Here is a 26569-nt window from a genome sequence, read left to right on the forward strand (position 1 = left end):
AACAGTGAATTTGCAGATTAGTGAGTGAGTGAGTGTTAGTTTAAAACTAAATCCAGATTAAATTATAGCTTCAAGTGCACAGTGAATTTCGGGTATTCATGTAATCTAAATCCTCCCTTTACTCCTGGCTTTAGCTGACTCTATGTGTTTATGTCCACTGACTATACAGACAGACTGAGAGAATGTCTCAGCCATGGACAAGAGGAAAGGAACTGGACTCATAACCAGAAGGTCGTAACCCCTCTAGGGCTGCGGTGCCCCTGAGCAAGGCACTCAATCCCCCACTGCTATTGTGACCAGCTTGTGTGTACACTACTGGTGTGTAATAAGGATGGATTAAACACAGAGGATGAATTCAACTTGCATCACAATAGTTACCATACAGATTTGCACATTTTGAAGAAAGAAGAAAGCTATAAATGCTTGTTGATATAAAACAGCTAGTACAGTAAGTTGTTTTTCATTTATTTTTTTTATTATTTTTTTAAGAAAAATATGAAAAAACATCATTCTTGTACTGTATTTATCAAAACAATGTTTAATTTACAATAGTTGTCATGGGTGGATCATGGCTTACTTTATTATAGTAAAATGTGTGGTTTGAACCAGTTATCAGCAAAAAATGTCTTTGGGGTTTTTCTAAATAGATTGGATTTTTGGGTTTATTTTACTGTAAAGGATCAGCAATAGGAAATGAGTGGCCTCCTTAAGTCAGAGGATGACCAGAGCAGTGATCAAAGATAAACACTCAGATGACCCACTTTAAATAAGTGTTATGACGCTGTTTCAGTGTCGTGTGTCAGCTCCACTGTGTGTTATACCACTGCAGGGAATGAACAAGCTGAAATTTAAACGTGTTTAATACACCCATGTGGATTTTAAAATCTTGGTCATTGTGAAACACATTGTTTTTGTAAAGTCAGGACTTAAATGGCCAATAAATATCAGTTCCTTCTGTATATGATTAAGTCAGCTTCGATAACGGATGATGATGAAACACAGCTGTTGGTGAGTCTGATCCCAACAAGCAAAAAAAAACTATTATACTCAAATTCGCTTGATTTATCAACATGCATTTTACATTTTATGAGAGTGATTGTTACACCAACAAAACAATATTTATCTTATTTATTATTTTTGTTATTAGTGTAATGGAGGTCATGCCCCAAAAATGGAAACTGAAACCAAGTATATCAGGGGTGTCAAATATACAGCCCGCAGGATGAATTTGTGATGAATGAGAATCTAATTGTGATGTGAAATACTATATTTTGCATTTGCAGATACCTGTGACTAAATGTTTGTGTATAGATCCACTGTAATGGTAAACTTGGGCATAATATTGTTGAAATTGCATTGAAATGTTATGTTTTGTAAAAAGAGACTTTGTTTAATGTAGAACAAAGGGGCAAAAAATTGAGTTCTTGTTGTTTAGGTTATTATGCTATTATTGTACTGGTCCGGCCCACCTGAAATCAAATTGTCCTGAAAGTGGCCCCTGAACTAAAATGAGTTTTTGACACCCCTGATCTATATGAAACACATGGAAGCAGATCTCATTATGATAGCAATTATTTCAATGTGTCTCAGCAAGTCTGTTGATCAGGGTTTGTCCAACATCAGCTTGTCCCTGACACAGCAGGGAAGTGGTCACATTTCATTTCACATTTCAACTCCAGACCACGCAATGTAGCCAGAGATCATGACCGAGCACAACAGTGACAATGAGACAAAGAGAAGATGAGAGCCGTTCCTGTCAAGCAGCAGGCTGGCTTGCCGTCAGACAGCATCACTGTCCGTGTCTGTGCTGAGAAGAGGCAAAGAGGGCATCAAGGCAACAAACCCCCAAGAAGGACACGGCCATCAGCCATTTCTCAGGCTGAGAATGGACCAGATGAGGGAGGCAGAAAAGATGCTTATCTGTTTTATTGTTTCTTTGGAAAACAAAAACAAGGTTGTCTCCAAACCTTTCACTGACACTGTTGTTGTTGTTATTTCCTGTTTGTGTACAAAGTTAAGGTGTTATGTTATGTTTGTACACTAACCACAGCTACAAATATCTCCTGCCTAATATAAAACTAACACATCCAGCCACACAGAGAATGACGCTTGTCATGTCGAATAAAAAATCGTTCAAGTCTTTTCAGCCAACATCTAACTAATTTACATGACGCTTTATGACTGTCATTACCGTTTCATATCAATAAATGTGATTTTATCTGTCTATTTGTGCACTGTGATTTGTTGTTTGAACCTTTTTAAGATCTGAAACTCATCCAAAAGTAGGTTGCAACACCTCTGCGCATATATATAGATATATATACGTGTGTGTGTGTGTGTGTGTGTGTGTGTGTGTGTGTGTGTGTTGCCATTTAAAATAAACAACAAAATTCCCCTTGGCTGCCAACTTCCCCCAGGCATGAGTCAGGAGCAGCCTGTTCACCGCTGCCCACATTGATGTTACTTCAAAAAATATGTCTCCACAGGACACTGGAGTGTACCGAAAGGATGTTTGTGTCCAAACACAAACATTGAGTCATGGTGATTCTAATTGGTTGCAGGAGAATATGATTTCCCAGTGATGTTTGTATCATCCTCATAATTATGAACATCAGGCACTCAGAATTTGCTGTTTTAGAAGTCATCGGCTAACGCTGCACACGTCTAAAACTCTTGTATGAGATTTGACCTCTCCTAGCAGGGCAGCAGCTTGGCACCTGCAAAATGAGACATTCTCAAAACATGGTCATTACAAGGCTTTTCCCAGAAGTACTGAGAGGCATACTGTCAAATCATTCTGTCAAATGTTTGACAAATAAATGTTGTTATTGCCGCCATTACAGTTAAATTGTCGCTAAATGTGTTTGTCTCCATATATGTTAACCGTGTCATCATGTACTTACGCTGGTTTAGGTCCAAGTACTGTTCCACTGACCAGCTTTGTTTCTCTGGATGTGGACGTCAAGGAATTCCACTGATGTGGCAGGAGCTAATAATTATTGTCTCACACAGACACAAGCAGTAATAGGCAGCATGTCTTTACCTGCCTTTTCTCCAGGAACTGATCGACTTCTACGTGTACTCTGCATGTGTCACTGGGTTTTTCCACTGTCTGGAACACGTCTTACGGTCATCCTTATAGTAGTTATTGAGATAAATATCTTGATTTTGGAAAAGAAATCATTAATAGAAAGATCATTAATAAACATTATAAGGATTCATATGTGCAAGAAAATCAATCAATTCCAGTGTGCACTAAAAAATTAGGGGAATCAATCATCAATGTGATATCTGTGCTATAATCAAGCCTTTTTCAGACATCGCAATATAATATCTCACATTTAAAATTTCAAGTTTGATTTTTTTGTTTTTTTTATTGTGATGTGTGTCTGTTAGTCACATTCCCAAAACAACGTGCCCTAAAATAACACGGCGAAGCGGATGACTGAGACGAGATCAGCATGAACATATTCCCAAAATTCCCTCCTTTTTTACTGCACAGCATTTTATTTATATTTAGTTTTATTTTCGAAACTGAAGATAGAAAGCCGGGATGTGACGTGTCATGATAAAACCTGAAGTGTTTCCTGCCAAAAAAAAGAGAGGACTAAATGTAAATCTGCCTATAAACAGACAGAAGTTTTGCTTTGGAGGCATTTTCAGTGTAAACTTACGTCATGGGCTATTGGGGAAATTGATTAATGTTTTATCAAAACTCAAGCCAGTTCAAAGGAGGTCACTCAAACCACAGTGAAGTTTTACAGATACAAGCATATTCTCAACACATGGAGGAGGAAGTGGGTAGGTGATTTTACATGAATCACAGACCCCTTGAAAAAAAAAAAAAGTGGACCAAACACTATAAATACCCAGCAGAGCTTTGTACACTCCATGACTCCTGAGGACAACACTGAGACAGTAACAATGATAGCTTTGCTGGTGCTTGCGCTGTTTGCTCACTCCTCTGCTGCGCCTCTGTCGTCTGAGGACAAAGACGACTTGCTTTTAGCAGAGGTAAGATCTGACCTCTCTAATTTGGACACTACTCGGTTGTGTAAGTTGGCTTCAAGTGGCTCTGCGTGACTTACTTGACAACATTTTGCCCTCTTTTGAATAGAAATACCTTCGTCGCTTCTATGGCCTTCCAGCAGGTCTACAGGGTAGACAAGGGCAGCCATCAGATGCCCTCAAGGCCAAGATCAAAGAGATGCAGAGATTCTTCAATCTCAAGGTGAGAAGATCAACAGAATGATGCCATTGTTTCAGGGAGATCATTTAACACAGTTTGTAAATTTATATTTAAAACCAGAAGCTACAAACTTGTGAACTTGAAAAACTACGCCAACACTACTTCTTCTACTTCTGCAGGTGACAGGGAATCTGGATGAGAACACTTTGGAGCTGATGAAGGAGCCCAGGTGCGGTGTCCCAGATATTGGGGAGTACAACCACTTTCCTCGACACCTCAAATGGCCAAATACCGACGTAACATTCAGGTATGAATTCAAATGATAATATTGAATATAATGTAGAAAATTGTGACAAAAAAAAAATGCTTTCTGCAAGTAGCTGACCTTTTCACATTCACTCCCTGACACTGTCCCCTACTTCCTGATGATTTAGGATTGTGAATTATACACCAGACCTGAAGAAGTCTGACGTGGACAGAGCCATTCGCAATGCGCTGAACGCTTGGTCGGATGTCACACCTCTGACCTTTAAGAAGCTATACAAGGGCAACGCTGACATTATGATCAGTTTTGGATCCAAAGGTACAAAAAGCCTTGTTTGAAATGACGATTAACACACTTTTACAGAGGAGGCACTTGACATGAAGTGCATTTCAATACAGTAAATATTCTTTGACCTATATTCTGCAGAGCATGGAGACTACAACCCCTTTGATGGGCCTAATGGACTGCTGGCTCATGCTTACCCCCCGGGCGAAGGCATCGGGGGAGACACTCACTTTGATGAGGACGAAGATTGGACCAAAGATTCCTCCGGTAAGAAGTGTGCACACATTCAGCAGATTATCTAAATTATCTAAATTTTATTTTGACTGGACACCTTTTCTGTTCAGCTTACAACCTGTTCATAGTGGCAGCCCATGAGTTAGGACATGCCCTCGGTATGTCCCACTCCACAGACCCGGGCGCCCTGATGTATCCCGTCTACTCGTACAGCACAGGCTACCCTCTGGCTGAAGATGACATTGAAGGAATCCAAGCTCTCTATGGTGAGAAGACACATAATTATGTGCGATAAATCTAATATTCTTTTTCTTTGTTTTTTGTGGAAACATTCTTGTGAACAGTGACATTAATGGCAGATGTTTGATCACAGGTCCAAACCCAAACTCAAGGAAAGTGAAGCCAAGGCCTGACGCACCAACCAAATGTGACCCGATGTTGAGTTTTGACGCTGCCACAGAGCTCAGGGGGGAGACGGTCATCTTCAAAGACAGGTACAGCAAGTTCCACAATTATCTTTTGGTGTTTGTCATCACAGAGTAAACTTAACGTGACTCGGAAAGTGTAATACGTTACTTTTCATGATATTACTATAGTACTTGTTTAGTAATAATATAGTTGTTTTTGGAGCTGAATCCACTTTATTGAAACATAATTAGAACTGCAGAATATGGCAGCCTCTTAAAGCAAAAAACTAAGTCATTCTCTCCAAAAGATTACTGTTTTCTGCAAATTCCTGTCTCTGTGACCTGCCATGACCTGCTGCGCATACATGTCATCAAGAAAAAAATACCAACCATGCTCTAATAACATTTTAAATCAGCATTATTTTGCTTAGTAATTCTTATATTATCACTGTTGTAATCCCTTAGTACTGAGTAAGAATGTAATAATATTAGAGTAATGTGTATGCGTTGTCATTCACATGAGGGCCTCTGCGTGCGCTGGAGCCAAATTAATCCAATAAAATAGAATGAAAGGCCGGGTACACCTTGGACAGGTCGCCAGTCCATCACAGGGCTTGTTGATTAATTCCATATGCCAAATATTAACATTAACATACTGTACCTTGTTGCAGATTCTACTGGCGTCTCCACCCTCAGATGCCGGAGCCTGAGCAGACGCTGATCAAGTCCACATGGCCTTCCATACCCAACAAAGTGGATGCAGCTTATGAGAACCCAGAGAAGGATCTCGTCATCATATTCAGTGGTGGGGTATTTTGTTACAGTGGTAGTCGTAGTTTGGGGCAGAAGTTGATATTTCATTTAATTTTGACTTTGGTTTCTGGTCCACAGGGATCCGAATGTGGGCGCTGAACGGGTACAATCTCGTGGATGGTTATCCAAAGTACATTCACAAACTCGGCCTTCCCAAGACCATCAGGAAAGTAGATGCGGCGGTGCACATTGGAGACACAGGCAAAACTCTACTTTTCACTGACGAGGAATACTGGAGGTATGACGACACGCACAGCTTGGTTATTTTAGAGTTTTTAATCTATGCACAGTGCAGTATATTTTTGTTGAACAAGACTCACATTACTTCATCATCTTCATCATCGCCATCAACAGCTACGATGAAGCGTCGGGCACCATGGACACTGGCTACCCACGATCCATTGAGGACGATTTTCCAGGAATGAGTGATGAGGTTGATGCCGCTGTGTATCACTATGGTACTATGAAACCTTCACTAACACAGTTTCATCAATGATAATTCAAAATACTTTGTTGTCTGTATCTAACATTGCTCCCCTCTCTGCTCACTTTTCAGGATACTTGTATTTCTTCCATGACCACGTGCAGTACGAGTACAGTTACACCTCAAAGAAAGTCATTCGCATCATGAGGACCAACGCAATTCTCAACTGCTGATGAAGTGGTCAGCAACCGGTTTATACCATGTCATAATGACTTTGTGACAGACACAATATATGCAGACATGTTAAAATGAGACTTCAGAAGATGTGATGATCCCATGAATGTTGAGAAAAATGGTCACATGCACAGAGAAGTTATTTATTTTTACTTGTGCTGGTCACATGTACATAGTTCACGTCAACTGTCAGACACAGAAAGCTTGAGGTTTCCTCGTATATCTATGTTCAATAAGATTATTGCTATTTATTTTACAACTACACACACACACACACATTATCTCTAGCCTTAACCATAACCAGTTAATGCCCAACCCAAACCTCAATCTAACTATCAAATGTTAGCCCTAAACTTAACCAGCTCCTCTGAAATGAGTTTCTGCCGGAAAAAAAGCAACAAATACAAGAACATGTAATGACCTACTTTTCCCACTAGAGAGCACTCAGCAGTTGAAGTACACAAAGGTCCCATTCAGGTCCAAGGATTATGTTCCAGCAAAACCAGAAGCTGCAGTTTCAAAAGATTCATTTCACCAAATACCTCTTTATCTAAATAATGAGAGAATTACAGACTTAAAGGGTTATTCCACATGTCTACCTACATAGAATTCTAAGAGCGGATTTCAACCAAATACGACATATCAACAGTGAGAATGTATTTATGAATACTCCACTGGAATTTTTGTACACACATTGCCCATAGCGCCCTTAAGGTGACAACAACCAACTATGCATAATATACTGTAGTCCAGCGGTTTCCTCTTGTTTAGACAAACGCAAACAAATGTGTCAAAACAGAAATAGACCACAGTGACCTGCACATATTCGATGAAGCTCAGTTGTGTTACAGTACCAAAAAGTTGAGCTCAGCATGTTATACATCTCTTTTCTTTTCAGGCTAACACTTGTATTTTGCTTTTTAAATTGCTCCTGTATACAGAATGCATTTTGAAAAAGAGAGAAATCCTGTTACCCCAGATTATGAGGTACATTGCTTGGTGTCATGGTAAAGTAGTATGTAATGCTGACCTTGCAAGAATAATCATTCACTCGGCAGAGTGATTTATCTGAGAACATTTTGTTAAAGTGTACGCATCACTTTTACCCTCCTTTGTTCACCAGAGAGAATCGCCATGTCGTGCTTATAGGAAACATGCCAAACTCTTTGAATTGTCCATTGAATTGTTGTATAGGATGCAACAGAAGCTAAATAAAACTCACGCAAATAACCCTGTCTCCACTGTTTCAACAATCACTAATATTAAGGCTATTAAGGTGTGAAGGCTAAACATACCACTCATAACACACAGAAAAACTATACTATACATAATAAACAGTATTTACAGTATGTGTGCATATATACATATATATATATATATATATATATATATATATATACATATATATATAATCACATGCATGAAGGGAAATTGCATTGCAGTGCAGAATTGAAAGGTCAGTTGCTTCTATCAGGCTCAAGTTGATGAAACAAACAGCATAATCCACGGGTGCAACCATGCGAATGTAATTACAGGGCACTGAGGCAGTCACCTCATTTGTTCATTGCTGAGGTATTGTGTGGTGTATAGGCTATTTTACTGATTCAAACTCAGTAAGGTTCATCGCTAATATTGGATTCAAAGTTCTTAGCCCTGGTTTTATAGACACGCATCATTTACAGTGCGAGAGTAATACGGCTTTCGCATTGTCAGAAATACAAATGTAGAAGGTCTTTATTTCATTCATCATAACACAGACAGCTCACAACTGCATGAACTTAAATAAACTGTTGCACACAAATAAACAATAAACTCAAGTTTTTTACAGTTTTATCCTGGTGTCCAAAATGCCCCCCTCATGTGTAGTAACCTAAGCCTTACCCTGACCCAGTGTCTCATGTGGTACAGCACATGCCATTGCATTTAAAGGGAGAGCATGATTACGCACCAGCACCGGCTGTGACAACTGGCTTACCTGCAACTGCTCTCAGGAGCCATCTCCACACCTACAGTCAATACTATTACTTGAATGTCAGAGTGTCAGTTGTGAATTTGCTGTGAGTATTTGGAAAAGAAACAAGAGACCTGGCAAAAAACAAAAAAAAAATTCACTTTTAGAATTCACTGTATCAGCCTGACCACTTTTTAATCAGATTTCTGTCAATAAACCTTCCTAAATGTTAAATACTAAAGCTTTAACTTAACCTTGACGTCAACAGTGTTTTGATATTTTGATTATGGCAAGAGACAAATAGACTTCCTGTTTTGCAAAGAAAGTGTAACGTACAGTAAAGCTTATTGCTTTTCATTCAACGATAATACTGTCTCCTTGCTCTTATCCTTGGTGATCTGCAGAATCTGAGCAACATCCATCAATCTTCTACCGCTTTATCCTCCACGTGAGGGTCGCGCGGGGGTTGCTATGCCAATCTCAGCTGGCATAGGGCGATAGGCAGGGTACACTCTGTATAAAAGTATAATGACAGGTGACCTCAAATAACCCAGCATGACCTTTGGCCTGTGTCAGCCTTAGGCAGACTATAAGAAATGAAATACAACCCCCTAGTGCTTAGGGGGAAACTCACAAATAAAAATGAGACATGGCTCCTAGAGATGGGATGACAACATCATCGTGTGTGTCTGGAATTACGGAAGACACAGAAGGATTAAAGCCAGCCTGCATCCACAAAAAATCTTTGTGCAGTTACTACACGTTGCCTTTGTGGGGCAGTATAGCACTTTTTAGAGAGAGAGTTGAAAGAGGTCAATGAAAAACAACATTGGAATGGGGAAAAAGGTAAAGAGGAAAACATTTACGCAGTCCAGCCCTGCATCTCCTGATGGAAAACAGATGGAGAGGAATGACACAGTAGGGAACAGAATAAGGATATATTCCTTTTCCTTTGGGAAACTCCCTCTTCAGACCACTGTGAGAGGAGGTGATGCAACATTCCCACTGCTGCTTCACTGCACCGATTACATGAGCCATGACAACTGGCTCACAAGGTTCATGAAACACCATGACACTCTTTTTCTATTACATTAAACACAACTGTAATGAACTGTATATATTAAAAGAAAACAAAAAAGTCATGCACCACTTCCAAATAGGTCAGGTACAGGACTTGTTCTTTAATGGTGCTGATGAATACGCTCAATAAATTAGCTCTTTTGTCTGCCTGGTGCTATTCTTCCATTTCCCTAGGTGGAGCAGAAAACATCTGAAGTTAGTGCTGATAAAGCTGCCAGAGCCTCTGAGAAAAGGCACAGACTCTGCTGTTTCTTCCTGCAAATTTGCTGGAATGTGGAGTAAGTCAGCTCTTTTTTTTTTGAGTTGGCCCATAAACATCGATAAATGAGACATATATGAGCCACAGACGTGTCATAAAAGTGACTGAAACATTCAGTAACAAGTTATCTCTGTACAATCTTAACAAAGGGCTTCAACTCCACTATACTTTAACCCTCTTACGACCGTCATGATAATCAGGCCTGGGTTTATTTTTGATTTTATGGCTGTAGAATTGTCAAATAAATCAATCAGTGAGTGATTCTGCTCCTTCTTCCAAGATAACTTTCACTTTCGATATCTGGCAGTTATTTAACAGTTGTGACGTCACAGACGCGTGACACGCTGGTGAATCTTGGACAGTCGTTCCGCAGAAGGCTACCATAATGACAAGTATATGGGCACAAAGCTCTATTTCTCTGCTTTTCGGTATCCATCCATCCGTCTTCTACCGCTTTATCCTCCACATAAGGGCCATGCTGTGCTAATCTCAGCTGACATAGGGCAAAAGGTGGGGTCACACCCTGGACAGATCGCCAGTCGATAGTTTTTTAATATTCTAGATATCATAACCGATAGGAGTTACAGTAATGAGACATATGCATGCCAAATCCATTGGTTAAACACAAATAAACACTGAGAACACTGAGAATACTGTTTTTCAGTGGAGGTATATTTTATTTGGTGTTACATAAAATAATAGAAATGGATCCATGAAATAGAAATAGAAGAGAGAAAAAAAACATTTTTAGCATCCTTACTAAATGATTAGTCATTTGATGATTCAAAAGTTACGCACTACAGCTTTGTAGTAAACTGTGTAAACATGTTACGTTTTCTTGAAGCCCACTTGTACTTTATATAATACTCAGCAAGTGGGTCAGCATGTTATTTGGACTTTGCATGTTTCACAATGTACAGAAAATGCCATGCAGTTGCACAAACCTCAACAGCTGTTACAGGGAATGTGTGGCTTTTGTGTTACTCTTTATTTAGCAATCTATACTGCAATTTTGCATAAAAGGTGTTATATACATGCGGTCCTATTGTTGATGTTCTGTATAAAAGATTTAGAAACTTGCTCCTTGGGTTTCACAGCCACTGCAAAGTAAAAAGCTCACAGCTTAGACAAGTATGGCCTCATTGTTACGGTAAAGTAAATTAGTTGCTTGGATAGCTTGATCCTCTGGAGGATCTGTGCGCGAAGGTCAAGTTACAATTATGTGCAAGTGAGAAGCGAGCACTTAATAAAGACACCCTGGTCCTGCTTGCCTCAATTCATCATAAACAGTTCAAAGCTTCCCTGTGGTTTAAAGTAAATGCATGTCAGAGCAAAGACCACAGCAGAGAAGCGAGCGATTACCTTGTGTTTCCTCACTGTTTGCATTGAGCACCACCTCAATGCAAACAGCACACTGGAACTAATCCCATTTTCTCTACCAAAGCAACAAAGGAACATGAAAAACAGGTAGATTTTATTTCAGTAAAAGGTGACATGAGAAATGGGTCTTGTTGGATCATGTTCAGACTTGGATAAACAAGCAATTACAGTGCATGAGTGCTGAACCAGTTTCAGCTCCACGTTGGAGTCCAACCTGGAAAAGGCTTACTCTCACTTCCCTGACTGAAAGGACTGCAGAATTTGTGATGACCATGAGATCAAAAACGAGAAGGAAATAAAACATTTAATTATTACAGTGTCAGTGAATTTGAAATTGATGTGTTTGCAACTCTTGAACTTGAACCTCTGTTGTGTCAACAGCCGGGCAAACCACACTCATATCAAATGTCAGCGTACCACTAAGTGAGTTCATGGAGATTTGTTTTATCAGCATCAGACAGAAATGTCAGCGTTTCTGTCAAGATCTTAATGAACTCCTTTTCTGTATGAGTCATTTTTACCTTCACTCGCTGCGAAAACAGTGTGTGATTTCTCTCTCGGCAGAACTTCATTTCTCATCATTTAGGTGTCAAGGCTGTTTTTGCTGACTTTCAACATGTGTGCATGTCGTGGACAGAGAAGCAGTGAGAGCTAACTGAACGTTATATTCCCATTTCACAGTGTTTAAGGAAGTGTAGCCACCACTGCGCCCTGGAAACAGCCAGCACAGTCTCTCTGATGAATGTTTTTAGTTACTTCAATTTCAACATGCCAAGCCTTCAGGAGATGGACAGGAGGACACAAACATCTGGAAGTGTTTTACCCCAATGGGGTCAATCCACTCTCAGGGCTCTCAGGCAGACTCCCATCGATATGAAGAGAACAGAGTCTCACTCACACAAACACAGGCATGAATAAACTTAAATACAGAGTTGGAAAGTAATGAGTAATACTAAAATGTTGGTCTAAATTTAAAAATAAATAAATAAATGCACTTTGACAGTGAATGATGAGGACAGGTGAATTGGCACAAACTAAGGTCCCTGAGTGAGTAACATTGTGACCTTTGACCCATTTTGACAGTTATTTTATTTTGTCAGCACTTTAATTTGTAAAAGGTTTGCCTTTAATTTAAAACATTTAATATGTAACACAAGAAAAAACCTTGTTAAAAAAGTAACTAAGTAACTTTTACTCCGAGTACATTTTAAACAAGCTACTTTTTTACTTTAACTTGAGTACATTTTTAGACCTGTACTTGTACTTAAGTAAAATATTAGCAAAATAGTGGTACTTTTACTTGAGTAGAATATAGTAAAAATAACTATGGTTTATCCTCAATTTCCCGGATGTAAGATGAACAGTCCCACTCTGATGCAATGTGTGACACACACACACACACACAGAGAGCGATAGAGAGAGAGCTGTAAGCAGTGGTGACTGACACCCAGCTCTTTGTACCTCTTTTATTCTCTCTTTCTCTCTCTGACTAGCCCTGTGTTGTTGCTGTTGTGTCCGCCCACTTTAGTGTTGATTGAGGACCATCCAAGACCACAAGTGACTAAGAAAACACTGAATACTCAGAAACTTGTCCATAGGCATAGGAAAAAAATACTGATGTGTGCTCAACTGCTGATTTCTGAGGTCCCTCTTGATCCTGTGCACCCACAGCATGCTTTTCAACCCTTTCGCTTACACTGTCGCTGCTTCTGCTGTTACAACACTGGCTCAGAGAAAGCAAAATCAGTACAATAATCTTTATTGTTAACTTAAATGAAGGGAGTGGGGGCTAAAGCTAATTCACCTGATCCTGGCTGCGGTTTGAGGGAGCGAGGGGAGGGCCTTGAAGACAACCATCAGATGCAGGTAATCAGAGGCTGAAGACCATATATGGAGGTCAGGCAGCACCACTCAAACACACAACGTATGGAGGATAAAGAGTGCCTCAAGGACAACAAAAGCACCATTCGTTCTGTACATAACGCCGCATCATCCTGATAATGAAACTGCAGACATTCAAGCAGAGGTCCTAAGAATATTTATTCATTACACATAGGATTCATATAGTATATATAAAAGTTATATACATTATAGATACATACAATACATACAAATATAAACTCCCACACCAAGACTGCGCTCAACCGGCTTTCAATTAACCAGGTGACCCAAACATGCAGTCTTCTTAGAGACACCACAGGAATGCTCCAGTAAGTGTTTGAACATCAACAGATACCAGCCTTACTTCATAAACCATTGAATAAACATTGTCAACGACTGTTTAACAACTGGTTTGGCAGATGTTCAAATTAAAATGAACACAATTTGTTCAGGAGTTTGTGTCATGTCAGTGACACGAGGGTAACACGTCAGCAGGCACCACATGGAAAGGCTGTACGTGCATAATTTGCAAAGGCTGCACACCAAACTTAGTGTTCTATTGTTGAGATATAGTCCATATAAATTCAAGTAATAATAAAATCATTTTGTGGCTGGTGTGCTGAATTTTGATTTTACCAAGCGTTAAATCAGAAGATTGATACAACCAGTTAGCTTATCATAAAGACTGGAATCTGGCAGAAAAGCAGCTTCCATTACCAAAGCTGAACTCTTCAGGTGGAGCTCAGGCCGCCGTTTGACGCTGCTTTATGTCTTATTTGTGCAAAGCTAGGTCAAAGCATATCAAACTTCTCATTGAACGTTCAAGCAAAAGCTATGTGCATTACACATATATTTCCTATGATAAATTCTCACATTCAAAGTCAAATGAAAAATTCTTAGTGGTCAAAAAAACATGTATATGTAATGTATTATGCTGGATGATATTCTGTTAACGTGCGAGTGCATTACTTAATGAAATGCAGTTGTAATTGAATTAAGTGCAAAGATGCTTGATATGGACCCACTTTAAATAGAATCCTTAAAGTTTTGGATTTATGAACGTTTTACCACCAGTTAACATTGTACTGTATATTAAGGTGTGAGAGAATGGTTCTGTACATGTTCTGTACATTAGGACACAGTGGTACTTGAGTCATGAAGCCATAAAAACAGAACTTTCCCTATACAATCTCTTAAAAAGGTTTTGCTTAATCACGGCATTGTTTCAAAAAATGTCTTACATATACACATGAAGCCCACCAAGACAACGCTAAACGCTGTAGTATATGTGCCAGGCCCCAATGTGGCGCTCTAATGCTGCCACAGAAATACCACAAAAATCAGAGAAGGCATGAAGCTCACACACTCTGTACAAGCTCTAAACACAGTTGAGGAGGACAGCGACGACAAAGATGATGCAGCATCTCGCGTAGTTATGAGTTAGACAGAGTTGGTGCTATGTCATAATCATTGCCCCAAATGTTGTGTTTTAGCTGTACACACAAATATGCAAGGATGGCATTGTAAGATTTTGTCACTCTGGGACCTGTTTTCCAAATATAGCGCTTTCAGACTTCAGGTGGAAAAAAAGCAGATATGAGACACAAACACGTTTGTGGATTCTCGTGCTCCTTTGTATGGCCCCCTAAACCTTTAAGACATATTCTGAAGTTTTGCCTTGAGACAGAGGTGACTGTGTGACTGCATATCAAAGCACATAAGGCACAGCTCTGGCATTAATATTTTTTCTTTTAAAAAAGTGGTCAACGTGAGGTCTTACAACACAATGCCCTCTGCATTACAGTTAAGAACTTGGTTGTGTTCGACCTGACCCAGCTGCCTGTGGAACTGCCCCTGTTTCTGGGTCTTCCAGCAGTGGATATTTTGCCCCAGTGTGACACTTTTAATACTGGGCAAGTGGGTCAGCATGTTATTTGGCAAGGACACCACACCAGAGTTTGACAAATTCAGCTCTTGCAGGGAGTTCAGGCCGCTGAAAACAGCCGGGTCCAGAGCTTTCAGCTTGTGGTTGTTGGAGAGATCCAGAACTTGGAGGTTCCCAAGATCTCTGAAGCTGAAAGGCTTAATTTCTTGAAGCTCGTGGAGGCTGCTGATGGACAAATAAACCAGATCTTTGAGTGGAGCAAAGGCTCCCTCCTTAATCTCTACGATAGGGTTACCATCCAGACTGAGGTACCTCAGTGGAAGTCCTGGCAGATGCGGTACACTCGACAGCAGGTTTGCCGACAGAGTTAAGGTTTGAATGTGTGAGACTCGACCACGTAAATTCATGGAGACTGACACAAGGTTATTATGAGACAGATCCACGCTGACAGGCTCACTGTTGACTTTAGTAGAAAACACCTCCAAGTCAAACTCCTGGAAGCTGTTGTGGCTGAGGTCGACTTCAACCAGAGGGAGACCAGAGAAGCAGCTTGGAGGGAGGCTCTCCAGCTTGTTGTGGCTCAGATCCAGAGTCTCCAAGTAGCGCAGCTTGGACAAAGCATTGGGGCTCATCTGAAAATAAGAAGGCAAGGAAGAGATTAAGAAATATAAAATGAAGAAAGCCTTTAGCTGACATAATTAGGACATTGCTATGCCACATGTACACTTGCTTGTGAGAGACACTCTCTCTCATATAAGTCACACCCACAATTGGGTATGCACCTTAATTATATTACTTTACAATTAAGAAACTATGTCTGACTTAAGCACTTAACAACTCTTGACAAATAATATTAGATACTAGTTGACATGATTTTTGAGTGTGCTTTAGGAATCAATGTTGAGATTTGTTTATGTTTAACAAATACAGTTTAAATGTGTCAGTGGAAACACTGAAAATGTTTACTTTGTCCTTGTGTCTGTTAAATAAGGGCCCAAATACATTTAACAAATCACAGATTTTACTTTTAAATGAACTTTTCGTTTGTAGTTTTTGAAGAAAAATAGCATTGCAACATTTTACAGTTTGTAGATGACGACTGTGAAGCACTGACCTTTGTTACTTGGTTGTTGCTTAGGTCTAAGCCAACAAGGGTAGTGTAGCCTGGACCAGCCAACATGGTGTCAGTGAGTGGACCCATGGCATTGGAGGACAGGTCCAGTTGGGCAGTGTCCAAGGGGATGAGGATTGGCATGGTGGTGCTTGGTCCCAGTCCTCGACAGTCCACTCTGGTCAGGCTGAAGCTGTCAAACAGACCAAAGCTTTCCACCTCACAGTGGCAACCAGGGTGGCAGTTCTTGATGGAGTTAGACTGGACGACTGCCAGCAGCAGTGAAAAGGCGAAACACAGGAGGATTACCATTGTGTCCTGGGGAGAAAAAAACAAATTAGTTAAAAATGTTTTGCAACTAAATTAGAGAAGCCATCCTGGTTCAAACAGCATATTTAAAGTATATGTTACCTTTTATAAAGAAATGTTTTGTTTTTGCAACTTGAGAAGCTCTTTCAGTGTTTACACTCTTGGTTTCTTCGTGGGTATAACTTCATTTAATTTCTTAAACATTTCTTTGCTACTATTACAAAAAAAATAAACATTTTCTGGATCAAGACCCTAAAATAAGGACTGCAATTTATCCAAAATATATCATAATCACAATATACATGTCAACAAAGACAACTTGTGACAACTGTGATAAATGTAGATTGTTTACCGTGCTTGTTTTTTTGTGTTTTTGACCAACAACTTACTATAAATGTTTATCTTCTCAATTAACAATTTTACAATTTAATCATACTGCAAGATCCTTATACCCTGTTACTTGGTAACCAGAGAAATAAGAATTCGAAGTAATTAAAAAATTACTAAAAGACAGTCCTGATTAATTTAAAATATTGTTGTTTTGCAAATTAGAAGTATTTATTTCCACAATCCAGGTATTAAGGGAGGTTTACAGAGAAGCAGACAATGCTTTAAAGAGGGCATGAAGATGTTTGATTTTGTTGTTGTTTCATCATAAGTCGCATTTTCATCGCAATATTCAGTGACCCTAACGAAAATCATGTGTTTACCGTATATTGCGAAGCCCTACTTAGAATATTTCTGCTCAATATGAAATTCTGTAAAATTAACTGAACACTTAGCACAAGCAACGGTTATTTCTGATGATACCACAATAGCATTGTATCTGGAATTCAGTGAATAAATAAAGATAAAATGCATAAAAGGCTGCACATTCTTAAAAACATAAATTCATAAATGCAATAATAAAGTTATATAAAACCTTTCATACCTGTTTTCAGTTCCTGTATGTCATGAATGAGTGAGCGCTGTGCAGGTCTTAAGCAATGCTTCCACACACAAACACTCAAATACTCAAGTTGAAAGTGGACAGAGGTGAAGAGTTGTGTAAGAGGTAAAAATGCACAGTCACTGCAAACTTGCCCTGACACAACTGGCAGTGTGTGCGCGTGCATGTGTGTGTGTGTGTGTGAGAGAGACACAAGCCAGGGTTTTAGCCTTTAACAGCAAACATGAGAGGTTACAATTCAGCACCAAACATACATTCAAAACTCACAAACAGTGCAACAAAAGGTTTTTTCTGATTTCTTTTTTTTCCCTAATATTTGCTTTTGATTCAGACTCAGTCTTTTATGGTGTGCAGGTAGGTTACACTCAGATTATGGCTGCTATATCTAACATGGCTAAGGGTTATTAGTCACTTCTTATCTAAGAGGCAGTCAACATTTACAGTGTGATTGCACTGCCTAATGATCTATTTAAACAGAGCTGTTCACCTCAGAACAGTGGGTTTGACAATTTAATCAACTCAATATGTTTCAACCCCTCTCTTTACATAATGTGCAATTAACCTTTCACCATTTTAGTTTTCAATCTTGTTGATGCTGGTATAAATAAAAACAAACTTAAATACTTAAAACTTTGCAGCCTGACAAAGAAAATAAGAACATTAAATAAAAAAAAAACGACTGAGGAAACCACATTAAATGCATAAAAGACCAATTAAAATCTAGAGCTGTGTCTTTACACCAGAGTGGAGGACAGGATCCCAGAATCTTCCTGCTACAGGAGGATTTGCTTGGTTTGGAACTCAAGAACGTGTTTGATCCCAACTTATCAAACCATCAGTCCAAATAAAGACTCTTCATTTACATTTTATCATGACAAAGTTTCCCAAACCACTTACCCATTAAAAATGACATATTAAAAAAGCCACTTAAAATATATATAAAACATACGGAAAGCTAGTTTGTGCATAATGAAACATTTATTTTATTATTTTTAGATTTAGATGCAGAAAACTTTTCATCCCCACAGGCCAATTAAATTTCTACATACACGTTCAACAATAGGGATGGGAATCGGTATTGGTGCGATACTCAGTTGAGGCTCGGAACAGTGTTAGCTCGCCAAGCTGGTAAGTAACGTCCGCCACGTTGCTATTAAACCACATTTCTGTCAGCAAAAAAAACACAGAAGACAGCAATTCCTCAATTGGCAAGGTCCTGTGAAATCGCACCCTGGCACCTTCTCACTTTGAGAGGCTTTTTGACACCTTCCAGTTCTGGGAAAGAAGCACAACAACCCCCTACTCAGCCATGTTTATTTATTTACCATGGTAAGGGCCTTGCTTTATCGAGCGTCGGCACAGCAGCCAGAGAAGCAAACAAACCAAAGCATGAGTTTCATGTTTAGAGAAAACAACTTACTACACAAACAAAAGAGGAACACCGTACCTTCCTACAGCACTTGGAAAAGGTACATTTGAATGTGTCTACGCTCAACATGCATGGTCAAGACAGTCTGTAGTCTCAGACTGACATTTCAAAAACATCTACTGGTATTTTTACACAATTTAGTGACCAGAGAGTGGATGTTGTCATGTTTTTACAATATCGTGCAGCCCTACTTACAATATTTATGCTCATCTTAAAATTCTGTCAAATAAAATGTGCACACTTGGACAAAAACACATTAAGAAATTACTTTTAGCTCTGATAGTGATACATCCATGTGCTCTGATGATACCACGATAGTATTGCATCTGTAATTTTGTGAATAAAATATATAAAACAAAAGACACAAAAGCAGTGTACACTCAAATGTGAAGCCTTTCATATATACCTGCTTTTCAGCTTTTGCATGGTCCGTGTATATCATGGGTGATGACAGCTGAATAGCACTTATATAACTACTGTATGTACACAAAGACAAAGAAACATTCAAGTGAACAGAGATTAAGAGTTGTGTAATAGGTAAAAATGAACAGTCATCGTAAAGCCGCTCAGATATGACACAGCAGTGTACGTGCTAAAGACACAGCCCAGAGTTTTTGAGTATTACAGCCACATGAGACATTACAACTCAGCACGTAACATTCATTCAATATGCACAAACGATTGCGATAAGACAGCAAGGGAAGTTCTGCTTTCTCTAAAATGCCAAATATGTACTGTTGCATTTACATTTCATTACAGTTCTTGCCAATTATACGCCTATATCCAAATTGGCTCTAATATCTAAAGTCCTTGAGAAGATACTTAATATCTTTTATAGCTACTGTTACTTTCTTGTGCTTTTAGATTTAATTGCTGCATTTGAAACGGTGGACAATGAGATCTTGATCTGTTTCAAGCAGTGGGTGAGAATCAGGAGTGTGTCACTTGAGTAATTCACGTCCTACTTGGCAGATCAAACTTTCTTTCTCAGACCCACAGGGCCCAGTTTTAGGCCCTCTTCTTTAAGTTACCAACAGGAGAGTTAAACATCACAAAACAACAAGATAAAACAAATATAGGCTTTTTTTTTTTGCTCAGACAGGCACACAATAGCAGAAACCTTTTACTCACTAAAATGTATGTGAAGGATTCTCAGCTTCGTTCACGTCGCAGTAAAGTCTCAGGTTCTTTGATTGTTACGTGATGAAGCTCAACAGAGTTATTTGACGACACACCTTTAGTCAACATGAATATTTGGTTTGGCTCATATAATGGTACATACATATAGATATATAATTATCATCAATATTATTATTATTATCGCTTTTCAGACAGTGAACAGCCAAAACTGTCACGACTGTCTCTCCCCAAACCTTTCGCCGCCCTAAAGATCTCCAATGATCTCATACAGGGTTTTTGTGGAACTCACTCATGGACATGCCAAATCTCTCTGTGTTATCACAAAATTTTAACCAGTGAATGATTTAATCAAAAAAAGTCAAAAAACAAGACTAAAACAACACTTTTATTGCTCAAAAAAGAGAGAGATTTGTGGCAAAGCTCTACTCAAAAAATGAAATAGCCACAGCTCAGAGGATATCAGCTGTGCAGACAGTCTCTAATAAGTCCTTTTTTTTTACTCTGAGGTTCTAGTTTCAACTCTATTATCAGTTTATTTAGTAGTGTGCTACGATGTGGATGTATATAAAGCACAAACTGTTAGTACACTACTTAAACACAAGAGCTATTCTGCAGCACTGAGCTGATGACACCTCTACTGACAAATGTAATAATATTTAGAGCTGCAATTGTTATTTTAATCATAGATTATCCTATTTTTTCCCCCTTTTTTTATCACAAGGTAGCTCGCCTTATTCATTTCTGCGACCCTAGTCTTCCACGGCCCTGCTGCCTAACACACAACAACAAGAGTTTTACTAGAAAGAGTCACAGTGATCTGAAGGTGAGTCGCACTGACATCACATATTTTGTCCTCAATTCCACTACAAGCTTTACATCCAGTAGTCTAAGATTGATTACATTTTTCCATTGAAATTTAAGATCCTCTTTTCTTTAACTCACCAAACCAAGCAAAGTTATACATAATCATTTTGCAATGGAAATTAAATGAAAATGTCTTATTTTGTCCAAGAACTACAGATCATACAGGAGAAAAGAAACCAGACAATATAGAGGGGTCGTTCAGATTTTTCAGACGCGTGGATGTACAGTAGGATGTACAGTATATCTCTAAGAAATGAAGATGAAAACTATTTTTATATTGTGAATTGAGTCACAGTGTGGTTTGCCATCTTTAAAAAGTGTATCCCCAAATGAAAAGATTGGTAGTTTCTCTAATGTTAGTAATACTCCTGTGATCTAGCCATAGCATTCAATGAATTTCTTCCTGGCTTTTTAATTAATTATTTTTTCAAAGTCTTTCCTGCTTAATATAAAACCTGACCATCTGGTTTCTCTGCCTTGCCACAGAGGGGAACCATCGTGTCATGGTGCTTGGTAGACAACAGGAGAAGGGGCGGATTTTAGAGTCGCTGCATGGGCACCAGTGCAGATCAAATTTCCAGCAGTTGTACGTGGCAAACCACAGCAGAGAGAGAGAGAGAGAGAGCGAGAGAGTGGCCTTTTTCAGGTGAATATACAAGCATTCACACACAGCCAGTAAGTACAACATGTGGCGCAGCCATGATGATACAATCATCATTAACTCCGCCCACTTCCAGCTGTCAATCACAGCTCCACATGTCACATTTATGCTTCTGTGCGCGCATCAGTCACAGTCGTTTGTTTGTGTTTCTCTCTGTGTCTAACAACACACAACACACACAAACAACACACACACACACTGTGGTCAGTTTCAGTCTGGACACCAGGGGCGTTTTCTTAAACGCACCGGAAAAAGTGGAAAGTGAAACCTGATCTGTCCACAGCAGTCCTCCTCTGTCCGAAATCATCCCGCTTCCAGACCAACTCTTTTAAAAAACGACTGAAAAGTGTCACACGTTGGTGACTTCCCCTTGTCAGTCTGTGTTCAGGGCGTTGTTTGAATGTAAGAGAGTAACTTACTTTGGAACCGTTCTTCAACACAGAGTGCGCTTTTGGGCCGTTTTTCACTTCACCGCTCCCATGTTTTTTCCAGACCCCCGCAGCGCTGCTGAGTCCCGGTGGTTGAAGTGTGCTGCTGGGCTACATGAGCCCCGCAGATCCCGTAGTGTCCCTACTCCACCGCAACAAACTGCCAACACCTGGAAACTCTGGGTCACGCTCGTCTGTTCCCATCCCATAAACTCCTGACTGTCGGCCGAAGGCTCGTTTTACCCACGGTCAAGCCCACCGTCTTACAAATTAAAAGCAGGAAATTTCAAAATAAAACACAAATAAAAAATTTAAAAAGACTCTTATTTTGTTGCAGATATTTGCAACACATATAATCGAAATAGATACGAAATATAGTCCTGTGCAGAAGTTGCTTCAGTGACCAATGGCCGTAATTATTTCTAAATATCTTGAATATGCAGTATTAAATGTTTTTTGTTTTGTTTTTTTCAGATAAAAACACTTCAACAGTAGCAGGATTCTTAAGCCTGGAGTGGACATTAATGTTTCAAGGATAACCCGTGTTTATTCCGCGATGTCATGACAAAAAAAAAAACATGTCGCTGTGACACACAGATTTATTCAAGACATGTATAAGTTTAGCTCATTGGAATAATAAATAACACCACCTATACATTAGAAGATTCCTTACCCTGTTTTCCTCTGACACTTTATTGTGACTATATTGTGTGCGTGGTCATTTGACAGTAGAAACTTAATTGCCCTTCAGGGATCAATATTGTTTTCTGTATCTGTATCAAAAATATCAAAGATCACAGACATGCTGTGACAAAGCTGTTGTTCGTCTTGAGTGTAATTGATGTTTAAGTTTGATTCCCATACATTGTTGACTTGTGTGGAGAAAGCCTGGAAAGAAAACGCAAGGAGGGTCATTGGTGGGTTATTCTGTGTATTGTTTGTAATGTATATGTTACGCTATTAATGCACATATATAATAATAAACACATCCAATCTTTATGACACATTTTAGTTCCTCTAACACCAACAGTTTGTTTCGCACTTTATTTTAGACCTTTTTACAACAATAAGACCTAACCTTGCGCTCTTGACTTTTATTTTTAAAGGCTCACACTCTTGACTTCCGGGCTCGGTCTACTTTCTCAAGTGCGCACTCCAGTGGAGACGCCTGGAACATGCCCAAACCAAAGCATATTGTTGCGTAACAAGGCGGCGGTTTGTTTCATTTGGCCCCAAGTTTACATTTTGATGAATCAGATAAAGAGCAAAATAAAATGAACGGAAACCCTGAGGTTTTCCTGTTGCTGCCTGCGGGATCCTGCAGAGACAGACACTACACAGTGATTTCACAAAATGTGTCATGTGATTACAGGGTTAGATACAAGGAGAATATGGAAAAGTGTCTGACACAAAACTGGCCAAAGAAACAGAGTGACAGAGCAAGTCTTCAGGAAGGAGAAGCAACGGAAACTCAAGTGTGATGAATTATAGTGAATATCTATTGCTGCTCACACAATACTGAGGGGCCTCCACTCTTCATCGGCACTCTGTGCCATTGTTTACTCCATCAGAGCATGACAGCACCACAGCACACACCCATACAATATAACACACACGCACTCAAGAGTCCACACAAACTGAGGGTGCAGTTTTAAAAAGGGTGTAATTGTTGTAGGCTTTTATTTTTACACACACACACACACACACACACAGAAGTTTGCACAGCTATTCTTTTCTGAGGGCACGGCCTTGACATGTATTTATTTGGACAGTCTAACCAAACCATTATCCCTTACCTTTTCCAAAACCAGTAAAATATGCTTAACTCTAACCTTAATCCAACCACAATATAAATCTTAGTCCAAACATTTACAACTAAAATGAGCTTCTGCCTACTTAGGACTGGGCCTTTGTCCCTTTGTCCCTCAGTGTTTGAGCCAGAAAAAGAGGTAACAACAATGCATACACACACACACACACACACACACGTACACCCACACACATGCCAAGGAAGAGAGAGAGAGAGTCAGGGACTCTTAGAGGCTGTAAAGATTAGATGTTTGATGTTGACAGAGTGCAGACTAGGACATCCTGTATCTTGACTGAAACCCAAACCAAACCAGACACAGCTGAGGTGGACATGTATTATCCTATTGTATCAGTAGTCGCTCACATTCCATTTTTTTCAGAAATGCGTGAAAAGATTTTAATCTTCTTGCATGATTTCGTTCTCCGGCCGCAGCACACTGGCGCCATGTTTGGATTTAACCTCACTCACAGTCAACTTTATTGTCTTTGGTCTGTTTAAGTTTACAGCATGCTGCCGTTTCTTTGTCTAACAAGGGTCATCGTTTTGTGGATTTAGGGTCATTTTGTATATTATATATAATGTGTATGTGCAGTTTAAGAAAAACACATATTATGTGACCATGGGATTGGGTGGGATTAGATGCCAAACATTCCAGTTTAATCTGTCTTCAAAAGGTAGAGCGGAACAATTAGTTTTGGCGTTCAGGGATCATTATTCCCTTGTGAGTGAGGTCAAACACGTTCCCTTCTTACTCAATAACAACGTCACTGTGTCACCACTATCACCACTAGATGGCACCAGAGTGACAGGCTTACTCCAAAGCTGTGGTTCCCACATACACTAAGGTGAAAAAGGCCTATATTTTTCCCTTAGATTGAACCATTTAAAAGCACAGATGCTGGAAACACATGAGGGGCTTCCGGGGTTCCTGGGGCTATAGGAATAAATTGAGAACCTCTGCTCTTGTGAATTTACTGTATGTAGTTGATTAAATAATTTGAATAAACCAGCCCACTTTTAAACACAAGTGAAAAATAAATATGGTCAGGGACCAGAGGACTGGGTGGCTGCTATAATACAACAGCATCAGCACAGTCAGCATCAGAAATGACCTGAGAGTGCTTTGTAATAAATAATGTTCAGAAAGGATTGGAGATTTGCACTAATCTTGCTGAGCATAGATGTGAGGGACTTTCTGTGCCAAAGATATTTTGAATTCTAATCTACTTTATTAAAAGCCTGTGAAAAATGTCCGGATTTATCAATTAAAATGCTTATGTTTAATTTATTTGTTCTTATAAAATGATGAATGAATGAATTAATTAATTAATATAATTCTATATAAATAGGGAAAGTACAGCTAGCATAGTTCCTATACAGATAATGCAACTGATGTGCTGTACATAGAGTTTATACCTAACTCTTGTCATTAGTTGGGCTTTGACATGAACAGTATAATTACATATACATGATCAAACATGTTAAAACTACACTAAAACACAGAACCACATGCTATGTGACATAACATATAAATATATAAATGTATATACGTAACAACTACAAGCTAAACTACATTACACACAAAACAATTGTCAAATGATAAATATAAAACAGTTTTATGTCTGATATTAATTTGATTTCGGTTGACAGCCCAAAATGTGGTCGTACGATTATGGTATTTCACAGTTCCGATTCACCTCACTCCTGGTTACTCTGGTACTATTGTGTAAATAATAAATCAAGTTTAATTTGTCATCTGAAATATGTAATTGATTGTTTTGTTATCCATCAATTGGTTGTTAATAAGCTTAATGGTTTACGTTATTAAACATAGTGCATTTTATCTTCATGTGTGTGTTTTTATATAAAAATAAAAGTTAAACATTGATTTAAGCAACATTCAGGAATGCTTTTGCATATATAGTTAATATGTTACATACACAGCAAAGGCGACAGAGCTTTAAGTGTTGTGTTGCCTCAATTTATTTTTCACTGGTGTGGTTCTCCATCCCATTACTCTCCAAAGACACAGTCAATCATATGTCTCTCTTTTCTGCCCACATGATATTTGTAAGTCTTATATACCTTCAAGAGGCATTATTATTATAAGTGATTGACATTTGTGCTTATGGAGAATATGCATGTTCCTCCACAGTGAGTGCCAGAGCTTGTCCCAGGAACAGTGAATGTGAATGTGCTGTGTTCACTGCACACTGGCTGAACACTGGAGATTGTGCTGAGTTGTCATTTCTGTCCTCTATTCCTGGATGCAGGACAGTGGTGTCAAGGTGTTACGTTTAAGAGGCTCATCAGCTTATGTGGGATATGGGTCAACAAAGGTGGAATCACCTTCCAGTGCTGTGTCCATATAATGAAATATCATATTTCCCGTATAGCGCTGTCCTATTATTGGTTTGTGGAAAGTTGATATAGTATTGTCAGGGGTCAGGACTGTTTTTGACATTTTATATCCTTCAAATAAACACACACATGTTCAGAGCGAAAGAGAGAGGGACAGGGTGAATAGAAGAGGGAAGACAGACAGGGTGAATAGGTCTCTGGTCTCATCACACACACAGAC

At 39.1% G+C, this 26569-nt stretch overlaps 2 protein-coding genes across 3 annotated transcripts; one reads left to right on the forward strand and one right to left on the reverse strand.

The window, feature by feature from the left end:
* The first annotated feature begins 3908 nt into the window (after window positions 1–3908).
* Window positions 3909–8081, forward strand: LOC122773088 (collagenase 3-like). Its single transcript, XM_044031482.1, has 11 exons — window positions 3909–4014; window positions 4118–4231; window positions 4369–4496; window positions 4624–4772; window positions 4881–5006; window positions 5084–5239; window positions 5347–5467; window positions 6052–6185; window positions 6272–6431; window positions 6548–6651; window positions 6750–8081. The coding sequence occupies exons 1-11, from the start codon at window positions 3925–3927 to the stop codon at window positions 6848–6850; spliced, it is 1383 nt and encodes a 460-aa protein (XP_043887417.1). The 5' UTR covers window positions 3909–3924; the 3' UTR covers window positions 6851–8081.
* A 5455-nt stretch (window positions 8082–13536) lies between these two features.
* Window positions 13537–22437, reverse strand: tsku (tsukushi small leucine rich proteoglycan homolog (Xenopus laevis)). 2 transcript variants are annotated; one of them, XM_044032778.1, is made up of 3 exons: window positions 22170–22437; window positions 16402–16716; window positions 13537–15919 (listed from the first exon to the last, which is right to left on the reverse strand). In XM_044032778.1, exons 2-3 carry the CDS (start codon window positions 16708–16710, stop codon window positions 15179–15181), a joined length of 1050 nt encoding a protein of 349 aa, XP_043888713.1. In that variant the 5' UTR covers window positions 16711–16716; window positions 22170–22437; the 3' UTR covers window positions 13537–15178. The 2 variants fall into 2 exon arrangements, with proteins under 2 accessions (XP_043888713.1, XP_043888714.1); XM_044032779.1 differs by lacking the exon at window positions 22170–22437 and adding an exon at window positions 17639–18556.
* Between the last annotated feature and the right edge of the window lie 4132 nt (window positions 22438–26569).

The sequence above is a fragment of the Solea senegalensis genome, linkage group LG8 (assembly GCF_019176455.1).
Source record: "Solea senegalensis isolate Sse05_10M linkage group LG8, IFAPA_SoseM_1, whole genome shotgun sequence".
Taxonomy (NCBI): domain Eukaryota; kingdom Metazoa; phylum Chordata; class Actinopteri; order Pleuronectiformes; family Soleidae; genus Solea; species Solea senegalensis.